A 20,868-nucleotide genomic window follows, 5' to 3' on the forward strand; every position below is an offset into this window, starting at 1 on the left:
AATTTTGGGGTTGCTGATATACCTATCAATTCGTCCAATGAAAAGCGACGAGTTAAGAAAGTAACTATAGGTTTTTATTGACTAAATAACAGAGCCCACCCTCGTGGGTGATCGGGTCCAAGAAGGAGGAATACCAGCCAGTCGACCACCTTTATACCTGGGCAGGTAGGTGGAGCCATGGGCGGAGTCGGCAGTGGTCAGCCCAGGTATAGCAGCGTGACAAGAGGCGACCTCGTACAGTGATACAACAATGTGAACAGTGATAACTATAGGGAAACGATCTAACAGTGATAACTATAGTGAACGGTAAAAGTGGTTTACCACAGTTGCGCTATCCTCAATCTTTATGGTTGCCTTTACTCCTTTTAGAGTCCCAAGTCCTTGTTGGAACACCTCTTCCGCGTCAGATAGAATTTGTGACAGACGTCCAGGTGCGACGTCATCATCTTTTTTGTCAGTCACAGTTAGTGCCAGAATGGAATGCCAATCCAATTGTAGTCTTCGGATCCATTCACGTCCCAATAATGGTGGTCCTCCATCTCGTAGTATATACATGTATAGTTTCTGTGTTTCCTTTCCGTTATATTCAACTGGCACCCTTATTTTTCCTCTGGGGTAGACCTTTTGCCCCGTGTATGTCTTCAATACAATGGACGTGTCCTTTAAGGGTATGTGTGAGAATAGCCGCTCATAGTCTCGTCGATTCATGACAGTTAGGGCTGATCCTGTGTCCAATTCCATCTTCACTGGGGACCCTGCTATCATGAGGGTGACCCAAATGGTTCGGTGATCTTCTTTTGCGATCACGTTGTGTAACTTTAAACAACTTAGTCGCCTGCTCCCGGAGTCCTTATCACTCTCCTGATCTTCTGAACTACTATCTGTCAGTTTCTTTACTTTCCTGTACTGTTCCTTAGTAGTTCTTGTCGTGTTGGTCTTCTTTCCCGACCTGCAGACTCTTGCTATATGCCCCATTTTCCCGCATTGCCTGCATATTTTGTCTTTAAACCAGCAGTCCTTCTGCTCATGGGTTGTTCTGCCGCAGCGATAGCACTTTTCGGCTCCATACGCCATTTCGTTAGTTCTGTATTCTTGTGGTTTCTGTTGTATTTCTGCAGCTCCCCGTGCTGCTGCTTTGTAGGATACTGCCTGTTCTAGCGTCAGGTCCTTTTTTGAAAGTAGTCGTTTCTGGGTTCCTTCACTCTGGAGCCCGCAGACAAACTTATCCCGTAAGGTGTCTGCCAGTCCTGCTCCGAACTGGCAGTGCTTCGATAACTTGCGTAGTTCCGTAAGATAGTCAGCATTGCTCTCATCTTTGTGCTGATTTCTTTTATGGAACTTGAATCTTTCTGCTATCAGCAGTGGTGTAGGGCTTAGATGTTCCTGTAAGGTATGAACAATCTCCTCAAAACTTTTCTCCATTGGTTTAGCTGGGGTAATTAAATTCTGCAATAGGCCGTATGTACTCGCACCCATCAGATTTAATAATACCGACGCCCTCTTTCCATCAGCCACCTCATTTGCCTTGCAGTACACTTCAATTCTTTCCACATACATGGTCCAGTCTTCTACCTCGTTGTCGAAAGCAGTGATACTGCCACTTTTCGGCATCTTGGGCAATTTAAAATGGCGCCTCCCGCGCTTTTGCTTCTTCCCCAATGGAATAAAATGGCGCCTCCCGCGCTTTTGCTTCTTCCCCAACGGGATAAAATGGCGCCTCCCACGCTTTTGCTTCTTCCCCTTATTGCCACGCTGCTCCTAGCGTTCTACGGGGTAATAGCGGCGACCCGCAGCTTCGGCGCGTCTCGCTTTCCTTCCCCCCCCCCCCGTTTAGTTTCTCTCCGCTGTCCTGTTCTCGAGCACCGACCGCGCCCTGTGCGCTCCACCCTCTCTTGGTTTCTTTTCCCGGCGACGCTGTGCGGCCCGATTTGTAGAGCCGCTCGATCGAGCTTGAGCCTGCTGCAGTCCGGAAGGGTCAGCGCGCTACCTGCTACCAGCACGATTCGCTGGAACCACAGTCTCTCCCGCAATTCTCCAAACATCGATGGATTCTTTGGGCGGTTGCCCTCGGTCGACGCCCGTTGCTCAGACTACGACCCTCCAGGACCTTCCTTTCAGGCGAGATCCCCGTGAGATGATGCCACACTGCAGGTGAGTTCGAACTTACTCGTCGCCACAGTAAAATCCGCGCCTCAATCATACACTGACTTCGGGAGAACCGTTTAACAGGTACTTACTGAACAAGAGGCAGCTTGAAACTGAAACTACAGAAGCCTGCTAGGGCCTTTTATACAGGGGTGGTCACTGCCGGTACTGCAATCTAAGACCAGTTATTCCCTTAAAGGTACATACACAACACTGAGGATTAACAATTCTTCCACTTGAAATATCTGCTCACTTCATTAAATGCATTCTTGTGCTTCACTACCAACCACTCTTAGACTTGGTGGATATTAAACACACATGTTTCATAGAACATGTTGCAATAGTTGTATTACAATGTAATTGTTATAAGAGACAGACATCTATAGACTCTTAAGAAGCAGGGCTTGCTTGAGGATGTGGACTGGATTATCTCTACTTAATTGAATTTCAATCTTTTTGATTCTCAGAAAAATTGGAAAGGATTCCTCGTAGGGTTATAGATTATGTTTCCCTTCTAATCCCTTAACTTGGTACTGAAGACCCCCTCTTTAGTTGTAAATATGCAATTAAACAATTTTTTTTTTATTGTGACTATTTGGTTACAAATACAAATCTAAACTACCCAATCAATAGATTCGATTTTAAAGCAGCTAATGCTGGGTTACACATGTTATAGGGTATAAAACTGCAATATCATGGTAAATTTGTCTCAACTGGGCTCTGCTTTTATATTATATATTTTCAAAATTTTTAGTTGTTACACATGTTACACATTATCCCTAGTTTAGACAGTTAGCAGATAACCTGTCAAAAATAAGGATATAAGAATTTCTAGAGATGGATAAGGGCCATTAGGTCCAATAAGTTGTTTCATTTTGATCTCAATTTCATCTACCTACTTTTTCATCATATAGCTCAATTGTACGCTTTACAGAAACTCGTCTAATTGCCTCTTGAACCCATTTATATAGTCTACTTCAGTTGTCTTCCCATGTAATTTATTTCAAACATCTATCTTTTTTGTAAAAACATTCTACCGGCATCCAATTTTTTAAAGTTTGAACTTGTGCTCCTTGGTATTTGAATCCTTCACTATAGTAAATAATTTTTCTCGATCAAATTTGTCAATCTCCTCACAATCTTGAAATATTGTTTCCAAAGAAAACAAACCCAACCTGATCTTTCAACCTAAATTAATTCCTGTTAACAGATGGGATCTGATCAATGTCTTATGCAGTAAATATTTAACCTTTCTGATTTATATTTTATCCCTACACTAATGCAACTAGGTACTCCTTTTCACTTTAGCCAAGAACTCTATTGTTTGTTACATATATTTATCCAGACTGACTACTAGGTCTCTTCTTTGATGAACAGACAGTATGAATATTCCATTTAATTTAGCCGTCTGCTTTTATTTCCTTGTTTCCATATTGACTATCTTTCCATTTATCTGCATTGAAATACATCTGTTAACACAGTTCGTACAAGATCGAAGTTCTTCTACATCGGTGACGATGGCAGTTTTGAAAAGTTCTTATGAATCTGGTTGCATTGTTCTTCATTATATGCTCTGTCTCCTTTGCAAGCTTGGTAATAAAACTTAAATTTCTCTCATTCAGATCATTAATATATACTTTAAAATAGGAAGGGTCCCAAGAATCACAGTGTAATACTCTACACAAAATGTATTTCCAGTTTGAAAGTTCCCATTTGTGGTTACCCTTTATTTTCTATTTTTAAAGACATTTTTTATCCACAACCATACTGAATGCATTATGACACCTTTGGATTTGGGCCCCACCCCCAAGTCTGCTGTAGATGCTCTGGCTACAATCGGATATGTAAGAGTGATACCAAACAAGGGTAGCCCACCAACCTGGACAGCGGAGGAGAGCTTTGGAGGAGGATAGTGTGGTCAACTAGGTCAGAAGCTGCAGAGAAGTTAAGGTGGGATAATGTACTACATTCACAATTACATAGAATGTTGTTTATGACCTTGTTTAGAGCCATTTTGATGTGCGAGGGGCGGGCACTTCGTTGGAACGATTGAAATGGGGAGATGGGGAAGAGATGAGTATGAATTTGAAAGGATAGCAACACCTTCAAGGACTTGAGAGTTGGAGGTAGCGGTGACGATGGCAGTTTTGAAAGGGAGGGAGATAGCACCTATTAACAATGTCAGCTAGCGTGGCAATCAGGAAGGGAGGTCGGATGGTCATAAGTTTAAGGAGATGGTTGATAGTGGAGAAGAAGTGGGGGTTAGCTTCTCTGTCCAGTATGATCCTAGAATATTGGGTGGTTTTGGCAGAGGCAGCTAACATAAAAGGGAATTCAAAAGTCTTCTATAGGCATATAAATAATAATCAGGTAGTAAGAGGACGAGTGGGGCCAATTAGGGACCAGAAAGGAGACCTACGCATGGAGGCAGAGGGCATAGCTAAGGTACTAACTGAGTACTTTGCATCTGGCTTCACCAAGGAAGAAGCTGCCAAAGTCATAGTAAAAGAGGAGGTAGTGGAGATACTAGATGAGATAAAAATTGATAGAGGAGGTACTAGAAAGGCTGTCTGTACTTAAATTTGATAAGTCACCAGGACCAGATGGGATGCATCCTAGGATGCTGAGGGAGGTTAAGGAGGAAATTGCAGAAGCACTGGCCATAATCTTCCAATCCTCCTTAGATACAGGGGTGGTGCCAGAGGACTGGAGAATTGCAAATGCTACACCTTTGTTCAAAAAAAGGTGTAAAGATAAACCCAGCAACTACAGGCCAGTCAGTTTAACCTCGGTAGTAGGGAAGCTTTTAGAAACAATAATCAGGGACAAAGTTTAGTCACATGGACAAATGTGGATTAATTAAGGATTTGTTAAAGGCAAATCATGTTTAACTAACTTGATTGAGTTTTTTGATGAGGTAACAGAGATGGTTGATGAGGGCAATGCGGTTGCCTTGGTGTATATGGATTTCCAAAAGGTGTTTGATAAAGTGCCACATAATTGGCTTGCCAGCTTGTTGAAGCGCATGGAATAAAAGGGACAGTGGCAGCATGGATACGAAATTGGCTAAGTGACAGGAAACAGAGAGTAGTGAACAGAGAGGTGAACAGTTGTTTGTCAGACTGGAGGAAGGTATACAGTGGTGTTCCCCAGGGGTCGGTAGCTGGACCACTACTTTTCTTGATATATAATAATGACTTGGACTTGGGAGAACAGGGCACAATTTCAAAATTTGCAGATGACACAAAACTTGGAAATATAGTGAACAGTGAAGAGGATAGTAATAGACTTCAAGAAGACAGCGGTTCAAGAAGGCGGCTCACCACCACCTTCTCGAGGGCAATTAGGGATGGGCAATAAATGCTGGCCATGCCAGCGACGCCCACATCCCGTAAACAAATTAAAAAAAACAGGCTGGTGAAATGGGCAGACACATGGCAGATGAAACTTAACGCAGAAAAGTGCGATGTGATACATTTTGGTAGGAAGAACGAGGAGAGGCAATATAAACTAAAGGGTACAATCCTAAAGGGGGTGCATGAACAGAGACCTGGGGGTATATGTGCACAAATCGTTGAAGGTGGCAGGGCAGGTTGAGAAAGCGGTTAAAAAAGAATAAAAGAAAAAGAATGGGATACTGGGCTTCATAAATAGAGGCATAGAGTACAAAAACACGGAAGTTATGATGAACCTTTATGAAACACTGGTTCAGCCTCAACTTGAGTATTGTGTCCAATTCTGGGTGCCGCACTTTAGGAAGGATGTGAAGGCCTTCGAGAGAGTGCAGAAAAGATTCATGAGAATGATTCCAGGGATGAGGGGCTTCAGTTACGTGAATAGACTAAAGCTGGGGCTGTTCTCCTTTGAGCAGAGAAGGTTGTGAGGAGATTTGATAGAGGTATTCAAAATCATGGGTCTAGACAGAGTAGATAGAGAGAAACTGTTCCCATTGGCGGAAGGGTCGAGAGCAAAAGGACACAGATTTAAGGTGATTGGCAAAAGAACCAAAGGCAACTTGAGGAAAAACTTTTTTACGTAGCGAGTGGTTAGGATCTAGACTGCACTGCCTGAAAGGGTGGTGGAGGCAACTCGATCGTGGCTTTCAAAAGGGATTTGGATAACTACCTGAGGGTAAAACATTTGCAGGGCTATGGGGAAAGGGCGGGGGAGCGAGACTAGCTGAAATGCTCTTGCAGAGATTCAGCGCGGGCTCGATCAGCTGAATGGCCTTTTTCTGTGCTGTAACCATTCTATGATTCTATGGTTCTAGGTGAGTTATGCCCATTGAAGCTTGATGTAATCTAGGCAGATCTGGTGATTGATGGCTAAGACACATGCCCCAGATATGCTCAAATCTGTACCCTTGGACTTGAGGGAGTAAAAATGGGGGCCATACCCGAGATAACAATTGGAATGGAGACAGTGAAAATTCTGCTGGAGGCAAAGGTATCAAAAGATGAGGTGAGGCAGTGGTTGAACTTATCAACAGCTTTAGAGGTATCATGGCAAGTGAAACGCCAAAGGCTAGACAGTTGGGATTTTGAAAGAGCAGATGTAAGTAACTTGGGGAGAGTTTTTTCCAGTAGCGGGGATAGAAGGAAGTGGAATTAGAAAGGGGTAGGGAGATGTTGGTGCTGAGGGATACAAGGCTGTTGTCGGAGATGTCCTTATCAGTGATTAATATCATGGGGTAGAGAGGTAATGGGGCGGTCAAGGGGGGTGGCTGTGAATATGGGTAGTTGAGTTTATATTTTTCCTAAAATTAATTTCAAAATTACTGGTAAATTTTTCCCAGGTATGTATTCATAAAACCATAGAATAATACAGCACAGAAGGAGGCCATTCAGCCCATCGAGCCTGTGGTAGAGCTATCCAATTAGTTCCACTCCCCTGCTCTTCCCCATAGCCCTGTAAATCTTTTCCCTTCAAATATTTATCCAATTCCAGTTTGAAAGTTACCATAGAATCTACTTATGCAGGAAACTTTCTGGTATCCGGCACGGACGGGACCGAGCTGGTGCCGGCCTATCAACAATGCCGGAGAATCGAGCGCTATAGTTAAAAGATACGGAGTTCAGCGCTCCGTCTAAAGCAACAAACCCTGTTGCTTAGCAACAGCTTCAAAACAATCAGCACAGCTTGCAAGCGTCTCTGTAGCTTAGCAACAGCTTCAGTTAGACGCTTGCACAGCCAGAAATGAGTAAAAAAAAGTAACTAAAAGTAAACCGACTCCTGAATTTTGCCGGTTAACCGACATTTCCGGTTATTTAGTGGCCGGTTAATCGAAAGTTTCCTGTATTACCATTTCAGGCAGTGCATTCCAGATCACAACTGGCTGCGTAATTTTTTTTTCTTCATGTCACCTCTGGTTCTTTCGAGAATCACCTTAAATCTATGTCCTCTGGTTACTGACCCTTCTGCCACTAGGAACAGTTTCTCCTCATTTACTCTATTAAAACCGCTCATGATTTTGAACACCTCTATCAAATCTCCTCAACTTTCTCTGCTCTAAGGAGAACAACCACAGCTTCTCCAGTCTTTCCACATAACTGAGTCCCTCATCCCTGGTACCATTCTAGTAAATCTCTTCTGCACCCTCTCTAAGGCCTTGATATCATTCCTAAAGTGTGGTGCCCAGAATTGAACACAATGCTCCAGCTGAGGCCTAACCAGTGTTTTATAAAGGCTTAGCATATCTTCCTTGCTATTGTACTCTACGCCTCTATTAATAAAGCCAAAGATCCCATATGCTTTTTTTTAACAGTATCATGACTCTTTTCTGAATAATGATATAATAGCCATTTTCCCATCCTAAGGAACTATCAATTTTGCTGAAAATTGTCAATTAGACTTAATTAATTAAGCATTTTTGTCTTTGTTAGATTATCTATTGAATGCTTTAACACTGGCCACAGTACACACAGGCTTAAGATCAGTTATTGCTAGCTGTTTTCTGCAGACTGTTGGGCAGTTACATTAAAGTCTATCCAATATTTGATAGTGAATCAAATCTTCCAACTCAATTTCAAGCATTCTAGGTGATTGGCAACCTGGTGTAGTGGTTTTGGTTGGGGTGAAATCTTGGAACAAGTCTGAGAGGGGAAGTCCAATAATTCTTTGTAATCTCTGTGATGAACAGTTCTATAGGCAGGCTAGTGATTATGTTACTGCACTAGGCGTGGACTAATGATCTGGAGACGTGAGTTCAAATCCTACCACGGCAGCTAGGGAATTTAAGTTCAGTTAATTAAACAAATCTGGAATGAAAACATGAAAGTACCGGATTGTTAGTATTGACATGACAGTATTGGTAGGAGTGACCACCACACAGTCGAAGTCCTGCCTTCACATTGAGGACACCCTCCATCGTGTTAAATGGGATAGATTCAGAACAGATCTAGCAGCTCAAAACTGAGCATCCATTAGGCACTGTGGGCCATCAGCAGCAGCAGAATTGTATTCCACAACAATCTGTAACCTCATTTCCCGGCATATCTATCTCTCACTCTACCATTACCATCAAGCCAGCGGACCAACCCTGGTTCAATGAAGAGTGTAAAAGAGCATGCCAGGAGCAGTACCAGGCGTACGTAAAAATGAGATGCAAACCTGGTGAAGCTACAACATAAGACTGCATGCATGCTAAACAGCGGAAGCCGCATGCTATAGACAGAGCTATCAGTGGATCAAATCAAAGCTCTGCAGTCCTGCCACATCCAGTCCTGAATGGTTGTGAACAATTAAACAAGAAACGGGAGGAGGAGGCTCCATGAAGATCCCCATCCTCAATGATGGCGGAGCCCAGCATGTGAGTGCAAAAGACAAGGCATTTGCAACCATCTTTAGCCAGAAGTGCCGAGTGGAAGCCAGTCTTCAGCCAATTCGATTCACTCCATGTGATATTAAGAAACGGCTGAGCGCACTGGCTGCAGCAAAGGTCATGGGCCCAGACAACATCCCGGCTTCAGAACTAGCAGCGCCTCTAGCCAAGTTGTTCTAGTACAGCTACAACACTAGCATCTACCCGAAAAAGTGGAAAATTGCCAAGATATGTCCTGTCCACAAAAAGCAGGACAGATCCAAACTGGCCAATTACCGCCCCAGCAGTCTACTCTCAATCATCAGCAAACTGATGGAAGCAATGTTCCTTCTAATTTTTATTCCCGTGAGCGGTCCCTTTAAATTTGCTGGGTAGCCGTGCATGCGCAGTATCTTTTCTAGCTTGTGAGCCAATTGCGAAGGATCTCCTGGTGGATGCGCTGCCGCGCGCCCGCACACCTTAACGTTTCAGGTCGATTACCAAAAGGCTTTGCTTTGTACTATCATACCTTTTGTCATTTAATCGCTCCTGCCTTCCACCCTATCATAGACCATCCCTTTTGTTCTTTCCCCCTCTTCCCCCTTTCCCTGCCCCTGCACTTGCTTAAAATCTGTTATTTCTCTAACATTTTCCAGTTCTGACGAAAGGTCGTTGACCTGAAACGTTAACTCTGTTTCTCTCGCCACAGATGCTGCCTGACCCGCTGAGTACTTCCAGCATTTTCTGTTTTTATTTCAAAGATCAGTGTTCTGTTGAGAGGCAGTGCAAAAAAAGTGTCCTCGTTATGTTGAAATTTTGAGAATAGTAAAGGTTGTAACTAGTATAAATATGGTTTTTGTACTGAATTCTGTTCATTTACCTGTTTAATGCTAAATAAATGTGCCTGTTGGTTTATAGCCTGAGATGTGCTGTGATAGGGTGTATATTCAACCTCACTTAATACTCCTGAGGGCAAGTTGTCTGAATCAGGAGCTTATCTTTCTTTTAAGAGTGTCTCCTATATCTGTCAGTGTTTGCTTCTAGCTATTCCTTTGCCAATCCTGGAAATATGATGTCTGACTTGCGCTTCTTTCCCACCGGCTACTTTCCTGGTGCCAGCACACAAATGACCAGATTTATTGAATTTATTTCTGCAGCTTGTCATAGTGGGATTTGAACTCCTGACCACTGGGTTGCTAGTCTAGCACTATAACCACTACAGTACCCTCGCATCTTTTTTTTGCTATCATCGTTGCTGGGTCAAAATCCTGGAACTCCCTCCCTAACAGTTCTGTGGAAGTACCTTCACCATATGGATTGCAGCGATTCAAGAAGGCGGCTCAATACCAATTTCTCAAGGGCAACCAGCGATGGGCAATAAATGCTGCCTTGCTAGCGATGCCCATATCCCTAGAATGAATCAAAAAGATTGACCTTAATCTATAATAATAGAAAATAATGCACACTCTATGCTTCCCACCCTCAGTGGGTTTTCTTGCTTGACTTAAACAAAATATGGTAACTTCTAACTACTCTCCTGCATGCTAAACTTCTGAACTTGACCAAACCTTGCCCTTGCAGCCAGTTGTTTTTAAAGTTGACTGACGTCCTGTGTCTCTGTTCTTAACCTTTATCGCCCTTCATTCACAAGCGGAGGGGAAGGCCAATCCTAGAAAATCCCTGCTGAGCGCCTGGGACCAGAGACTTCCCAAAAAAATGGGTTTGACATGTTTATGAATTACCGATTCAGGCTAACAAATTGTTAATTATTTAAAGTCTATTGGGAAACAGCTTCAAAGCCTAACTCGTTAGCATTTTAACCACTTTTAACCTCCATGCCTTTTTTAAACATTTAAAACAGAACCCTTAAATATAAGTTTTTGTCCAAATCCTTTCTGTGGAAAAATGGTCAAAAATAATCCTGAAACATGACGATCTCTTTGAGATGATTATGTGCGAGTCAATCAATAAAGCGAGTGATCAGCTTTTCTTCCAGAAAAGATAAAGTCAAACTTTTGGCATGTAGATGGACTTATGCATGTAATAACATCCAAAAATGTTTTTTTAATAATCAAGAATATATAATGGCTTTAGTGTATGTGAATTGAAGTTATTCAGTAAAATGTTTAGCTTAGGTGGCTTTGATTTCTTTATGATATAAGTGTACATTCATGTAGTGGTCTGTCTATACTGCAACTTTAGTAGTTTCTACTTTGTAGCATTGTAAAATTGAAATAAAGGTGATCTGTTTCTGAAGGGAATGTTATTTTCACTTTTACAATTTTCATGTTACAGAATTGTTTTTGATCTATACAACAGGTAACCTTCCAATGCCCACAATTGCTGCACTTGATGGAGCTGCCTTAGGAGGAGGTCTAGAAATGGCTCTAGCCTGTGACATTCGTGTGGGTGGTAAGAGACGATTCCATTAAATACTTGGTTAAATCAAGTGTAAAGGAAAATAATCTAAAAGTTTCCTTACAAACTTTTGCTCTCCTAAATGTAAAATAAAAGTATATAATTGTTTTAAAGGGTGCCATCTTCAAGAAAAACCTGTTTTCCATTTTTTAAAAATTTGTGTACAAACACTCAAACTGATGGCTTAAATAATTTCAGTATGCACCATTGTGCCATTAAGACACCAGATCACCCTAGATAACAATGAGTTGCTTTTGAACCATTTCGAGATCATTATGTTTATACGGTCCTTTATAACACCATGTGTATTGAATTCTTACGGAGTTAGATTTAGAAGGGTAAACTGTTAAACCTGCTTTGAACTTTTGTGTGCTTTACATGAGTTTCAACAAGGTTTGATACTGGCAAATATGTCTGGTTCCTTGTATTAAACTGGGCCAGTCTATTGAAAGGGCTCCACCTGACTCCCGTCATTGATTTAACTTCTCCTTGTAGAGCTGCCAGAACCTGATTGCAGAGATTTACATTTCCCCAACGCCTCAAATGTTTCAAACCCCTCCCAGCTACTCCTTGATGATATTTATATCTGTTTCCCACCATATCGATCACCAGGATTATAGCAAAATGAACAGAGATGAAATATGTCTACTTTGGCTCAATTTTACACACACACTTTTTTTTGTTCCTGAGATGTGGGTTTCGCTGACAAGGCCATCATTGATTGCTCATCCCTAATTGCCTTTGAGAAGCTGGTGGTGAGCTGCTTTCTTGACAACTGAGTAGCTTGCTAGGCCATTTCAGAGGGCAGTTAAGAGTCAACCACATTGCTAGGGGCCTGAAGTCACATATAGGCCAGACCAGGTAAGGGTGGCAGATTTCTTTCCTTAAAGGACATTAGTGAACCAGATGGGTTTTTATGACAATCCGATAGTTTCATAGGCACCATTGCTGATACTAGCCTTTTATTCCAGATGTATTTAAATTCAAATGAATTTAATTTCCCCAGCTGCCCTGGTGGGATTTGAACTCATGTTTCCGATCATTAGTCCGGACCTCTGGATTACTAGTCCAATAACATAACCACTATGCTACCGTACCAGAATCAGGCACTCCCAGTAAGTGGAGGTCAGAAAATCGCAGGCCTGCAATTTCCTGACCTGCACTCCCTGCAAGCATTGCTCCTTGGTGTGTGCATCCAGTCATTATATAATCCCAAATATATCCCAACGATTCAGTTTCAGTACCATCTGCAACCGCTCCCACAATGATAGTTCAAATTTAAATCAAAACAATTAAGATTCAAAACAACCCATCAATGGAGTGTATTTACTGCTATTGTACTTTAGGTAGCTGGTACTAGATTGTACCAAAAAAATTGATACAACCCATACCTTAAAAGGTACAACATCTATAGAGCCAATTGCCATGTAAAGCAAAGACTTAGTAATTTAAGAGAAATGTGCTTTTTTTCTAATCAGGGAAAAAGCATTGCATACTAAACTTCCCAAACTGCCACTCTGAGAAAATGTAATACAGGTAGACTACCTTTTATCCGAACTTCCGAAAACCGAAACCCTCTAAAAACCGAAGGTTTTTTCGTTCAGCGTAAGTCGTGCGCACGACAGGACCAGAGTGGCGCACGACCCCGACCCCCGCCGACACCCCCGCCGACCCCCCCCTGCCGACCCCCCCCCCGCCGACCCCCCCCGCCGACCCCCCTGCCGACCCTGACCCCCGCCGACCCACCCCCGACAAATTTCCCAGTCTTATAAAATACCTTCCGAAATCCGAAATTTTCCGAAAACCGAAACACGGCTGGTCCCGAGGTTTTCGGATAAAGGATAGTCTACCTGTAGTTCAAATATACAGAGATAAATTGAAGAAAACAGTCTTTACATCTTAAAAAACGATAAAGCGTTCCTTCCTTGTCTCCTCGGTTCCAGTAAAAAGACAGTTTTCTGTCCACTACTTCTTTGTGTGTCAAAAGTCCCCTTTGCGGGACCCAACTTAGCAGTAGAAAACTGCTGGTCTCTCTATCTCTCCCCATTTAATATTTTTATTTGAGTGCCAATTGTGAAGACCCATGTAAACACCAGTTAAAAGGGTCTTAACCTTCTTCCGGACAAAGCTCCAGAAACAGTTACGTATATAGAAATGTTAAAATGATACAAGTCAATACTTTGCCTTCTGTGTGTGTGTGGGTGACACTTTCGCCACAGAACCTAACCAGTTTTGCCATTCACCAGTGATATGAGGAGTCACAACTTCACCATCCTATCGCCCAGTGTTGTTGGAATGAACATCAGGTGAGGGCAAGATTAGCTCAGTTGTGATGTCCTGCAAAGTCAGATAGTTTGGTGACATGATCTAGGCTTACATTTGAAGAATGCTACTTTTGCAAGGTACTGGAAGGCTGCCGATGCCTTGGAAATATACCCCAGCCGTGCCTTCACTAATTTAAGAAAATTAGGAAAAATAAGAAATGTTCCAGCAAGGCATAATTTTCAGGGAAAAAATGATTAAAAATGTGTTTTATTTCTATTTGTATAATATGAAATTTCACCATCAGAACCATTATGAAATACTGTCATTATGAACAATTAAGATTAACTTTAGCTTCTGTGCACGTTGTGTGCCACTCGATGATTTCTCCAATATTTATGTTTCCCCAGGGGAATAATGGAGAAATCCTCCTCTGGCACATAACATGCAGCAGGAGATTTGAATACCACACAAAGGGGGAAAAATTGGGTTGCTTTGCACCTCCCGTTAGTGGGGGGTGTTAATGGGGCGCAAAGCCCCTAGCTCTGAGGTGCGACGCCGCTAACGCCTCCCGCGAAACTCAGCGGGAGCTTAGCGGTAGCTGGTAGTGCCCTGTGGCACTGCGCCGCCGGCGATGACATCATCGCCGTGCGCAACACCCCGGCCGCAAACTTCGGTTACGCCCCCTGACCCATCACCGGACGATATGTCCGACAGGGTCGGGTGGCGTTTTTGCAGCCATGGCAACACAAGTTAGAGGGCAGGTGTCGGGCGGCCATTTTTTTTAGGCCGCCTGCCAACACTTGGCCCCTTCCCCTTTTTTATTCGGGGTGCTGGTCGCGGTTGCTCAGCCCGGCACTCCTCTTGAGTGCCAGGCTGCTTTACCAGCACCCTGCACCCCAGTGAACCAGCAGGGATGCTTCCAGTAGCGCCCCGTCTCCTGCTTGGGGCGCTACCACTGAATTTACGGCGCAGGGGTGCTAACTTTTTCGGGGCACTAAAAGTAGTGCCCCGGTGAAGTTAGTACCCCAAAGGGGGTGCCACCAAATTTCTCACCCAAAATGTTAAAATTAATCCTAATTCTTCATTACTTTTGATAATCGTTCTGATAGCTTCTCTTTAGCAGCCTCCTCACAGAATCACAGCAGAAATTAGTATGGCTTAACACCAGAATGTTGTACCATCATGTTTCACAGTCAAGAAGCTCTTATTAAAATAATTTTTCTTTTGAATAATTAAATGATCATCTATGACCCAGTGATAGAACTCTCTCATGATGATCTACCTTCAACCTTCAAGTGTTAGGAGAAACAGCATTGCCTTAAAAAGAAACAGAAATTGGCCAAATCAAATTTAAAAAAAATGAAAGGCACAGAGGTCCTTTTTGTGGGATTTATGAGCTCACATAATGTTTATACCTTGGGCTAAATACAGATTTGACTGTAGGTCCACATGGTACTTATTTGGTCATATGGGCCAGTTCAAAGTTATGGAAAAGGTGTTTTTAGAAATAACTATTCCACTTTCAGAAAGCTGCAGTTTGCGTGATGTCTTCCAAATCTCAGATGGCAGTGATATTGAGCAATGACAAGAGTCACGTACAATTCCCTGTTTGAATATTAATATAACAGACGTTTAACACCTAGGGAGATCTCTGGAAAAGTGAAAATACATTTCAGTAGTCTTGCAGGGAAGGCATAGGTTGTCCTTGTACAATGCCAGCTTTACATAAAGAGGAAAAAGGATTGATCTGAAAATCAAGACATTTTAGTTATGACAAAAGGCTTACAGAACTAAACTTGTTTCCATTAAAGAAAAGAGATTGTGATGAGATATGATGCAGGTTTTTAAAATGCTGAAATTAATAGACAATGTTGATACAGATTTTTATGTGCAATATGCAAACGATATTTCAAAACATTTAGAGCATGGAATGAGCAGACAAGAATACAGAATTAATGAGCTTTAAACAAGACTTGAAACTAAACTTAGAAGTTTTGTTTTGTCAAGTAAAAAAGGAAAGACTTACATTTGTTTAGTGCTTTATTACATCTTTCAGAAATGCTTCAAATGCAATGAGGACCTCTGCAAAATCCCACAAAAATCAATGAGATTGGCCAGTTCTATTTTGGTAGTGGTTTTTGAGGGAATAATATTGATCAAGCCATAAGATTGTTGGATTCATCTGAAGAAGTCAGAGTTCTCCTGTCAGATTTTTGTTATCCACTTGAACCACTCAAACGGGCAGACATTGGTTTCAACATTTTGTCCATAGGAAAATGCCTCCGAGAATGCAGCACTCCTTCAGCACTGTACTGAAATGTCAGTCTAGATTATGTCCTCAAGCTGTGAAGTGAGGCAATCACAATCTTCTGATTCACAGGTGAAAGTGCTACCAATTGAGTCAAGCTGACACTTCAGCCGCGATTTTGCCGGCGCTCAGAGAGGCGGGTCAGAGGTTAAAGTCCTATTGATTGACGGCAGGTCCCGAACCTGCCTCCAAACAGTCTTCCCAAGTGTTGGGTCCCCGATTTGCGAATGGACCCGCCACCTAGCAGCAGGAAATGGATTAAAGGCAATTACCTGCCTATGAATAGGTACTTGTCAGCAGTGTTCAGCCTGTTTTTTGATTTTCCCGCTTCTGGGTCGGGTTTCCCGAATTCCGGACACCACGCCAGGTAAGTGTGGCGTGTTGAGAGTCTGGTGTAATGTTTGTGAAAAGATGACAGCTGGAGAAGTGGTGTGAAGGATGCAATGTTGCACATGGTGAGTTTGAGAGCAAAGAAAATGTTGGTTACTGCATTTTTAAAACATATACAGATTTCTTCAGCTTACAAGTTTTAAAATCCAACTATATGTCCAGTGCCACCTCATTGGGAGAACCTCTCTCACCAGTGACAGATCGCTTCTGTCATCTCACCTGCAGCTGCCATCTATTCCAGCATATGGAGGGAGTCATTGGAGAGCCTGAGTGCACCTTTGTGCAGTGATTGTCAGTGTTTTCAGCACCTCAATGCTGTCAAACACTGAGAAATGAACTGTCAAAATAAAATTGTGCATGGTCCCTTTAAGGAAACCGGCAGATGACACGGCATCAGATCCGCTTCCTGTTAATTGGCTATTAAGCCCGAAGGTCAATCAAGGGAAAATCACATCTGTGGAGTGGAGGCAGCTGGGGGCGGGACCGGCACCCGGAAACCAGCTGACACGCGCCCATCCCTACACCAAACGCAAAATCACGGCCTTTGTGTTGGTGGAGGATATGTGAAACAGACTCGAGGGAGAAAAGTTGCATAATCTTTTGTCAGCAAATGAAATGGATTGATTAGAGACAATTGAATTGTATACATCTATATATATAAACGGATCGTTCTGTCTGTCTGTCTGTCTGTCTGTCCGTCCTCGGGTGTGCGTCTGTCCGGCTATGCGCTCGAAAGTTACAGAGTGTACCTATGCGTACGTTACGTCGAAAGAAAGCTCACCGTTCCAAAACGATGGTAAGCGTATTTACGTTTCAGCCGGACAAAAATTGTGCCCGCGGTATGCGAAAAACCTTCAACATTCCGCTTATTATCCACTCATTACCATAGAGTGACATTGAGGTCGACCAATCGTACGGTCGAGCAACCCGATGGTCGACCAATCAATGCGTGGCGGGGGCGGGTTCGTCGCATGTGCGGCCGGGCCCTCCTAGAGTCGAGTGACAGGACGATTGACCAATCCTACTCTTCGGTGACATGACGATCGACCAATCAGTGTGTGTGGGCGGGCCTTATCGTTCTGAACTGAGGTGAGTGGCCGTCATCTTTATTCTCACCTGTGTGTTTATTGTCTGGGTGGGGCCTAATCCTTGAGAGACTATAAATACATTAGCTTAGCCTTCTTTCATCAACAAAGAGACGGACACTGGCCTGAGTACACGTGAGTCACTTGGAGAAGTGAGTTAAATTTCTGTTTTGTTAGGAGCGATTCTTTTTTTTTTAATGTGTAAAATGTTAAAACACAATGAAGATGGTGTCCCATCTTCTTAACAGCCGTTTAAAAAAACAAAAAAAAACTTTTGGTCTTTTCAGCAAGAATGCACGTTCTCTCTCCGTGACAGCTTTTTAAAAACTTAAAAAAACATTCAAAATAGCCTCCCATCTTCTTAACACCCGTTTTAAAAAAACATTAAAAATAATTTTTTTTGTTTTTTTTCACAGAGACTACGGGCTGGATTTTGCTACGGGGGCGGGTTGGAGGTGGGAAACCCACATTCGGGCTTGTTGTCCCGCCTCCATGGAGATGTGGCCAACCCACTGGATTTTCCTCTGATTGACCTTGTTAAGCCCGCCCTGTGGGCTCAGCAGGCCAATTAAGGGCCACCCGGCAACAGGTGACGTCAGAGATTGACATTTCATCTGTCAAAAGCTTTTGGCACATGAAATATCAGTGTTTAACAGCTGTTTGAAGCTGTCAAGCACTGAAAAACTGCTAATTCAGCCTCAGTCCTTTCTCAGGATAACTTTAAAATCATTTTGCTGTAGAAACAAAGAAGATGATTTTTTTTTAAAAATCGGAGCTTCTGTGGTTCTTGCAGCCGACTCCCGACACCGGAATGCAGGACTCCTGTAAAGCTAAGTAAAAGTAAGTTAAACTTATTTAAACACTTGCAAAACACTTACCTTTGCACTCCTGCACCCCTCACTCACCTGAACACTGGGCATCTCGACCCCTCCAAGACCTCAGATCCACGTCCCGCCTCGAAAACTTTTCGTGGTTTGGAGCTGTCGGGAAGCCCACAAAGCTGCAATAAAAATCGCGAATAGGCAAAAAACTACCTGTTAACAGGCAGTTTAATTGCCTTTAATTCCTTCCCGCCTCTGGGAGTCGGGTTCCAGCACTTGTCGGGAACCCGACTCCTATGAAATTGACATGGAGGCGGGATGGGGTCGGGACCCCCGGATCTCCAATTTTTATCGCCCGCACGCCTCCAACCCGACTCCAGGGGCTTAGGAAAATCCAGCCCATCATGCGCGTTCGTTCTCCGTGGCAGGTTTTTAAAAACCTTAAAAAACTTTCAAGATGGCCTCCCATCTTCTTAACACCCGTTTTTAAATATGAAAAAAAATTTGGTGTTTTCATTCTCCATGTTTTCGTTCTCCGTGGCAGCTTTTTAAAAACTTAAAAACACATTCCAGATCGCCTCCCATCTTAACACCCGTTTAAAAAAAAAAAAATGTTTTTGTCTTTTCACGAAGTTCTCCGTGGCACCTTTTTAAAAACTGTAAAAAAAACATTCAAAATAGCCTCCCATTTCCCTGACCCCCTCAAAACACTCCTCCCCTCCTCCTCTCCCTTCCCCCCACTCTCCCTCCTCCCCCTCCCTGACCCCCCCTCCCTGATCCTCCTCTCCCTGACTCCCACTCCCCTCTCCCTCCCCCCCTCCCCCCTCTCTCCCTGCCCACCTCTCTCCCTGCCCACCTCTCTCCCTGCCCCCCTCTCTCCCTGCCCCCCTCTCTCCCTGCCCCCCTCTCTCCCTGCCCCCCTCTCTCCCTGCCCCCCTCTCTCCCTGCCCCCCTCTCTCCCTGCCCCCCTCTCTCCCTGCCCCCCCTCTCTCCCTGCCCCCCTCTCTCCCTGCCCCCCCTCTCTCCCTGCCCCCCTCTTTCCCTGCCCCCCCTCTCTCCCTGCCCCCCCTCTCTCCCTGCCCCCCCTCTCTCCCTGCCCCCCCTCTCTCCCTGCCCCCCTCTCTCCCTGCCCCCCTCTCTCCCTGCCCCCCTCTCTCCCTGCCCCCCTCTCTCCCTGCCCCCCTCTCTCCCTGCCCCCCTCTCTCCCTGCCCCCCCTCTCTCCCTGCCCCCCTCTCTCCCTGCCCCCCTCTCTCCCTGCCCCCCTCTCTCCCTGCCCCCCCTCTCTCCCTGCCCCCCCTCTCTCCCTGCCCCCCTCTCTCCCTGCCCCCCCCCTCTCTCCTGCCCCCCCTCTCTCCCTGCCCCCCTCTCTCCCTGCCCCCCCTCTCCCTGCCCCCCTCTCTCCCTGCCCCCCTCTCTCCCTGCCCCCTCTCTCCCTGCCCCCCCCTCTCCCTGCCCCCCTCTCTCCCTGCCCCCCCTCTCTCCCTGCCCCCCCTCTCTCCCTGCCCCCCCTCTCTCCCTGCCCCCCCTCTCTCCCTGCCCCCCCTCTCTCCCTGCCCCCCCCTCTCCCTGCCCCCCCTCTCCCTGCCCCCCCCCTCCCTGCCCCCCTCTCTCCCTGCCCCCCTCTCTCCCTGCCCCCCTCTCTCCCTGCCCCCCTCTCTCCCTGCCCCCCTCTCTCCCTGCCCCCCCTCTCCCTGCCCCCCCCTCTCCCTGCCCCCCCTCTCTCCCTGCCCCCCCTCTCTCCCTGCCCCCCCTCTCTCCCTGCCCCCCCTCTCTCCCTGCCCCCCCTCTCTCCCTGCCCCCCCTCTCTCCCTGCCCCCCCTCTCTCCCTGCCCCCCTCTCTCCCTGCCCCCCCTCTCTCCTGCCCCCCCTCTCTCCCTGCCCCCCCTCTCTCCCTGCCCCCCTCTCTCCCTGCCCCCCCTCTCTCCCTGCCCCCCCTCTCTCCCTGCCCCCCCTCTCTCCCTGCCCCCCCTCTCTCCCTGCCCCCCCTCTCTCCCTGCCCCCCCTCTCTCCCTGCCCCCCCTCTCTCCCTGCCCCCCCTCTCTCTCCTGCCCCCCCTCTCTCCCTGCCCCCCCTCTCTCCCTGCCCCCCTCTCTCCCTGCCCCCCTCCTCTCCCTGCCCCCCTCTCTCCCTGCCCCCCCTCTCTCCCTGCCCCCCCTCTCTCCCTGCCCCCCCCTCTCTCCCTGCCCCCCCTCTCTCCCTGCCCCCCCTCTCTCCCTGCCCCCCCTCTCTCCCTGCCCCCCCTCTCTCCCTGCCCCCCTCTCTCCTGCCCCCCCTCTCTCCCTGCCCCCCCTCTCTCCCTGCCCCCCCTCTCTCCCTGCCCCCCCTCTCTCCCTGCCCCCCCTCTCTCCCTGCCCCCCCTCTCTCCCTGCCCCCCCTCTCCCTGCCCCCCTCTCTCCTGCCCCCCTCTCTCCCTGCCCCCCCTCTCTCCCTGCCCCCACTCTCTCCTGCCCCCACTCTCCCTGCCCCCCCCTCTCCCTGCCCCCCCCTCTCCCTGCCCCCCCTCTCCCTGCCCCCCCTCTCCCTGCCCCCCCCTCTCCCTGCCCCCCCCTCTCCCTGCCCCCCCCTCCCTGCCCCGCCTCTCCCTGCCCCCCCCTCTCCCTGCCCCCCCCCTCCCTGCCCCCCCTCTCCCTGCCCCC

The 20,868-nt window shown here is 45.9% G+C and overlaps 1 protein-coding gene across 2 annotated transcripts in view; it reads left to right on the forward strand.

Annotated features, from left to right (window-relative positions):
* Positions 1-20,868, forward strand: part of LOC147124286 (methylglutaconyl-CoA hydratase, mitochondrial-like) — a 610,977-nt gene that overhangs the window by 231,723 nt on the left and 358,386 nt on the right. The window contains exon 5 of one of the 2 annotated variants that reach the window (XM_085984606.1): positions 11,264-11,356. The exons of the other annotated variant lie outside the window; for it this stretch is intronic. Coding sequence (XP_085840732.1) covers positions 11,264-11,356 — 93 coding nt within the window. The remainder of the gene's footprint in view (positions 1-11,263; positions 11,357-20,868) is intronic. 2 annotated transcript variants of the gene reach the window in all.

The sequence above is a fragment of the Somniosus microcephalus genome, chromosome 1 (genome assembly GCF_052327205.1).
Source record: "Somniosus microcephalus isolate GS21.2 chromosome 1, FLI_Smic_1.0, whole genome shotgun sequence".
Classification (NCBI taxonomy): Eukaryota; Metazoa; Chordata; class Chondrichthyes; order Squaliformes; family Somniosidae; genus Somniosus; species Somniosus microcephalus.